Source organism: Nycticebus coucang, chromosome 8 (assembly GCF_027406575.1).
Source record: "Nycticebus coucang isolate mNycCou1 chromosome 8, mNycCou1.pri, whole genome shotgun sequence".
In the NCBI taxonomy this organism is placed as follows: domain Eukaryota; kingdom Metazoa; phylum Chordata; class Mammalia; order Primates; family Lorisidae; genus Nycticebus; species Nycticebus coucang.
In genome coordinates this window covers 57,360,942-57,367,415 of record NC_069787.1, presented here as the reverse complement: position 1 = coordinate 57,367,415, position 6,474 = coordinate 57,360,942, and the positions used below count along the sequence as shown (strand labels likewise).

The window sequence follows — 6,474 nt, the reverse complement described above, 5'->3', positions numbered from 1 at the left end:
CAGAAAAAGATTCTTGGCCTTGTGGAACTTATATTTTAGCAAAAAGATGCAGTTAAAAAAATACATAATAAATGAATAAATTAATCGGTATTTTAGAATATGATTACAGCCATAGTGGGATAAAAGCAACAGAATAGGGTGATGGCGGGTGAAAGCAGGCTATACATTAAATAGAGTGGTCAAAATGGGCCTCACTGGGAAGGCAGCATTTCAGCTAAGATAAGAAGCGGGTGAGGCAATCTCCATTTATGATTTAAAAAAAAAAAAAAAACCTCAAATAACAAGGAAAAGAATAAAACTTCCTCAACCTAATAAAGGGCATTTAACAAAAACTCACCATATCATACTTAATGGTGAAAACAATCAGTGTTTTCTCCTAAATATCAGGAACAAGACAAAGGATGTCTGTTCTCACCACTTCTATTCAACATTGTGCTGGAGGTTCTAGCCAGGGCAACTGAGCAAGAAAAAGAAATAAAAGAAATTCATGTTGTAAAAGAAGAAGAAAACCTTATTTGTAGGTGGCAAAATCTAGAAAATTCTAAGGAATCAACTAAACAAACTACTAGAACCAATAAACGAGGTAAGTAAGGTTTCAAGATACAAGTTCCATACACAAACATCACTTGTATTTCTATATGCTAGCAATAAATAGTCCAAAAATAAAATTAATAAACCAATCCATTGACAATACCACCCAAAAAAATAATAAAATACAGTACTTAGTAATAAGTTTAACAGAAAAGTACAAGACTTGAAACTAAAAATTGCTAAAATATTATTGAAAGCAATTAAAGAAGTCCTAATAAATAGAAAGACACTTTCATGTTCACGAATTGGAAAATTTACACAGTTAAGATGGCAGTCCTCTCCAAATTGGTCTGTATAAATTCAGCACAATCCCTATCAAAATCACAGCTGGCTTTTTACAAAACTTAACAAGTTGTTACTAAAATGTATATGGCAATGAACCTTCCTGTGTTGCTGATGGGAATGTAAAAATGTATAGCCACTCTGAAAACAACCTGGCAGTTCCTCAAAAGTAGTAAAAAAGTTCCCGAGTAGCAAAAACAATCTTGACAAAGGGCAAACATGGAGCATTCATACTTACTATAACACTACAGTAATCAAGGCAGTGTGGCAAAAGAATAGATATATAAATCAACAGATTAGAACTGAGTCCAGAAATAAGCTCTTACACTTATGGTTTAACTAATTTTTGACAAAGGTGTCAAAATAATTCAATAGGGAGAAAAATCACCTTTTCAACAAATGGTACTGGGGCCACTGGAAATTCACATGAAAAAAGGTAAATTTGGACCTCTACCTCATATCATAAACAAAAATGAAAATAAATCTTACATCTGCATGTAAGAACTAAAACTACAAAATACTTAGAATAAAACATAGGTGGAAGTCTTCATAAACTTGAGTTAGGTAATGATTTTTTAAGATAAGACACAAAAGCTCAGCAACGGCCGGACGCCCAGCCATGGAACCAGGCAGCAGCCACAAGAGCCAAGCCCGGCAGTACTTGGAAAAACATCGGATCCCAGAGCTGCTGAACTATCTCACCAGCGTCCTTCTCTTTTTCCGGCCTGAAAAACCAAGAGAATATTTAATATCTCTATTGGAACGTCTGAGAATTGCCAAAATAACAGGTGTAGCCTTGCCTTTGTTTATGGATAACTCTAACATCGTAGCTATGTTTAAGATGATGGACCCTTCCAAAAGAGGCATCATATCATTTGTGCAATATAAAGAAGCTCTTCAAATGCTGGGTCTTTGTACTGTAGATGAAGATTTAAAAGATGATGGACGTGGAACAAGTTTGGATAAATTCAGGGATGAAGTGAACAAGAGGACTCAGGACATATGGTCGGCATTTTAATAATACCATATATCCAAGATAAAAATGATTCCATAAAGTTAAAAAAAAGACACAAAAGCTCAAGTAATAAGATAAAACATTAAATTGGACTTCATCAAAATTAAAACATTTTGCATTTTAAAGGACTCCGTCAAGAAAATAAAAAGACAACACATAAAAATATTTGCAATTCCTATATCTGATGAGGGTCTTGTTTCCAGAATGTGTGAAGAATTCTTAACAACTCAATAAGAATAAAAAATCACAGAATTAAAAATAGGCAAAGGATTTGAATAGATATTTCTCCCTAGGAGGTATACAAATGGCAAATAAGCACATGGAAAGATGCTCAACATTGAATTCATATGAGATACCACTTTACACCCACTAGAATTAAAATGTCAGACAGTAAGTGTGGGAGAAGATGTGGAGAAATTGGTGATGGGAATGTAAAATAGTATAGCCACTCTGGAATCAACCTGGCAGTTCCTCAAAAGATTAAACCTAGAATCACCCTGCAATTCCACCACTAGGTACAACTGAAACTATATGTTCATGCAAAGACCTGTACCCAATGTGCATAGCAGCATTATTCACAATAGCCAAAAAATAAAAAATTCAAGTGATGAATGGATATACAAAATGTGACAGAGATCCTTATAACAGAATATTATTCAGTCATAAAAGAAATGAATATATACTACATGAGTAAACCTTGAAAACATGCTAAGTGCCAGTAGGGATAGGTGGATTGAAGAGTGATAGCTAAAGTGTACAGGATTTCTTTATGAGGTGATTAAAATATTCTAAAATTGATTGGGGTGATAGTTGTACAACTCTGTAAATATACTAAAATCCAGTGTAATCCACAGTAGTTGGATTCTGTGTATTCGGAATGGGTGATTTATTTTATTGGCCTCAAGTGATCCTCCTGCCTTTGCCTCCCAAAGTGCCAGGATTACAGATGGGAGTCACCATACCCAGCCATAAAACAAGGGAATTTTATGGTATATAAATTCTATCTCAATAAAGTTGTCCAAAAAGGCAGGGATGGGTTGATGGAGTGAACCACGAAGATGTCTGAAGAAGGAACATTCTTCCTTCTTCAGAAGGAACAGAAGGAACAGCAGATCAAATTCTCTAAAGTAGAACACCTCGTGTGTTCAAAGATGGCAAGAAGGCCAGTGTGGCTCGAACAAGGTGAAGAAAGGGAAGGCTCATGGGACACAAAGTCAGAGAGGTCATGGGCATGTAGGGTCTTCCAGGCCATTCTGAAGACTTTGTCTCCCCAGCAAGTGAGAGGGGGAGCTTTTGCAGGTGGTGAGCAGAATAGTGGCATTACGTTTGATTTACATTATAAAAGGATAAAGCTGTGTGGCAGGGCAAAGAGAGACTAATCAGGAGACTGTAATCCATAAAGAAATGATTACTACCATTGGTAGGTAGTAGTGGAGGTGCTAAGTAGTTGGATTCTGGAGATCATAACTCATTTAGTCCTCACAGCAACCCTATAAAATAGCTAATAACATCATTCCCATTTTACAGATGACAAAACTGAAGTGCATATAATTTCATGGGTTCCAACATCCCACACGGAATTAATTAACTGCAGATTAATTTAGAGTTAAACCCAGGTAGTCTGGGTACAGGGTCTGCATCATAATCATCATGCTATACAGCCCCTCTGAAAGCTCGACTGCTTCAGAGATCTCACGTGTGCCTGTCAGGAGTGCTACATAAACGTGAAGATTTTTGAAAGCTTGAAAGCCACAGCTGCATACTGGAATCCTTTTCCTGACAACAAGCAGTATTCCAGGGGCTTTTTCTAAAATCTTCATATTCGTATTGAAACAATTTGTTTTCCTGAAAAGTGAGCCAGCGTCAATGCTGAGCTAGACAGAAAAAAATTGAGGCCTAACGTGAGAATGAGAATAACAAGGCAGAAAAGTATATGGTATTACTTTAACAAGGAAAAAGAAAATAAACACAACCAGAAGAGGGATTCTGGCAAACATCATGGAGGGCAATTACCCATGGGCCTTTGTGAATTAAAGTTTGGGGTTCTACTAAAATTATACAGTGGTATTGGAATCCTTTTTACTTTTTAAAGTGTTGAAATCGAGTCATTGAGTAGCTTTTATTCATTGCTCTTTAACAGCCTTAACCAAAATCCGGTTAGCTTATCCTGGCCCAGTCTGGCCTAGATCCAAATTTTTTAGAAATCTAAATTTTTGAATTAGAAGGACATTGCACGTGATTGGTTATTCTTTGTTTCCTCCAAATAATGGTTTCTAGCAAGGGGGGATCAGAGCATTTCATCAGAATTCATACATGGCTCCCCCATTTCTCTCTTCCTTTCCCTTCATACTTTATAAATCCAACCCATATTCCTTCCATTTGGAAAAGGATGTTCCATTTCCAGTTCTGCTTTGTGCTTCATTCCTCATGGTAATGTCAGACTCACCCCTTTTACAGTTTTCTATGTCTCTTTCCCCTCACCTCCATCATGCACCCTGGGAGGATATGATGCTTTTAGAGGGGCAGCCACCACCCTACAGCTTCAGGGGAATACCAAGAAGATTTCAGAGTTCCAGCTCAAGTTGAGGTGCTGAACAAATTCAGGAATCTGTCTGCTCCTGACTTCTTCTTATAGGAGATATTTAAATGATTTTGTTGAGTGGCCTCAAGTGATCCTCCTGCCTTGGCTTCCCAAAGTGCCAGGATTACAGATGGGAGTCACCATAACCAGCCATAAAACAAGGGAATTTTAAGGGAATCAATTTATAATAGTTACCTATTATATCGGAAGGTATCCTAAGAAATCAAATTATCAATCTCACCTTTCTTCTTTCTTCTAAACTCTTCCCTAGAGAGTCAGGTGTAGGGAGGTGAGGGTGGGAGTAGAAGGTAATTTCACCTCCACCTGGCCCTTACCCAGTGCCCAGTCATACTGGGTCTAAATTTCTCCACATCTGGATCTTACTTCCCTCTCTATTTCCCTCTCTTCTCCTTCACCTCACTCCACCTTACCCCCACCCTCACCAATCAAGCCCTGTCCTGACTCCAATGACCTGAGAAAACAAAGGACATTGTAGGAATCAGAAACCACCTTCTAAAATAACAAGTACATTTTCCCAATGTGGCTCTGTGTCATAAAGGAATGGCCAAAGGTCAGTGTTGTAGCAGCTTCCCACTAACTCAGTGGTTCTCAACCTTCCTAATGCTGTGACCCTTTAATACAGTTCCTGGTCACCACAACATGAGGTGGTGTTTCCTTAACTAAATTCTTCAGATTATTCATGGCCCGATGGATGGGACCTGGAGTCCTTGGAAAGGCTCTTGGCAAATAGGGCTCGAGTCAGTCAACTTTGGGAAATCCCTGTCTAGTGTGCTGAAGGCTCCGAAAAGCCTTAGAACAGTGGTTCTCAACCTTCCTAATGCTGCAATGTATTTTCATTGTTACGAAGGGGTCACAACCACAGGTTAAGAACCACTGCCTTAGAAGAACTTCATGTTTCCCAAACTTACTTGGCCATGGAACCAATTCTCTTGAAGGATATTTTATAGGACACTACCATTAGCAAAACCCAATTTGGGAAATAGTGATTTAGGTTAATCTGAATGTTCTATAATGAAACTACATTATAGATAACCTCAGGAAAATTGGATAGTAGCATTAGGAAGGTTGAGACCCACTGCACTAACTAGTCCCTAATCATCTTTTTGTGGAACTCAATCAAATTTCTAGTTTTGTAAAACACTGAGCATTATTTTATCATATATTTCCTTGGTTCAACCTGCTTAAATATTTTCCCCAATTCAAAAGCAATTCAAAAAGCAATATACTTTTGTAAATTGTATGTGGGTTTTTTTAAGTTTGGGTGTAAAAATGTAAATACCTCATCTTCTCTTCTATACACAGTGATGTTTTATAGACTTGAGCTTTGCATGCACTGCCGTTATCTGTCTCTACATAGTACTTTAATAAATTCAGCCCAGCTAAATTCCTTGCTTTCTCCTGTGCCCTTCCTTTACTGTGACATTATCCTGATATGATTGATGGGATCACTGTACAATGTGCTGGCATATTAAAAAATTGTATTTGGGCTACTTAACTTCCTTGTGATAAAAAACTTTAGTATACCTACTAATCCATTCCAAGTCTCTATCAAGACCAACTTGAGTTGCTATTGCCTTTTTGAGCCTTTATTTTTTTATGAGTTTGAATGGTCTTAAAATCTATCTCAGACTCAGGAGTGGAACACACGTTATGTTTCTGCAGAATTTTTTTTCATTACAAACTAATAAACCATAGACAATGCTCTGTGGAGTCTGCTCACCAAATCAGATCTACACTGTATCACTATTTTGAAAATTAAAATGAAGAAAGACCAAGAAATCAAGCATGTCTGCAGTAAAAGGCAACCTCTATGATAGGTGGTTGTGGGGTATTGGTTACAAAGTCTGTCTCCCCAGAAATAAAAAGATGATGTGACAGTGTGACAGAGGTGTTTCATTCATTTATGATTATCCTCAGGCAGGTTATGCCTTTGATCAATCTCCATTACACTTCATTGGGAAAGGAATTTAAATTCTATCTAGAC

The 6,474-nt window shown here is 37.4% G+C and overlaps 1 protein-coding gene across 1 annotated transcript; it reads left to right on the top strand.

Annotated features, from left to right (window-relative positions):
• Positions 1-1,492: 1,492 nt before the first annotated feature.
• On the top strand, positions 1,493-1,891 carry LOC128592061 (EF-hand calcium-binding domain-containing protein 10-like). The gene has a single exon (XM_053599893.1). It carries the CDS (start codon positions 1,493-1,495, stop codon positions 1,889-1,891), a length of 399 nt encoding a protein of 132 aa, XP_053455868.1.
• The last annotated feature ends 4,583 nt before the right edge of the window (positions 1,892-6,474 follow it).

Bases quoted from the DNA above. Each gene is read 5' to 3' on its own strand.
- LOC128592061 (XM_053599893.1), top strand. From the start codon at position 1,493: ATGGAACCAGGCAGCAGCCACAAGAGCCAAGCCCGGCAGTACTTGGAA.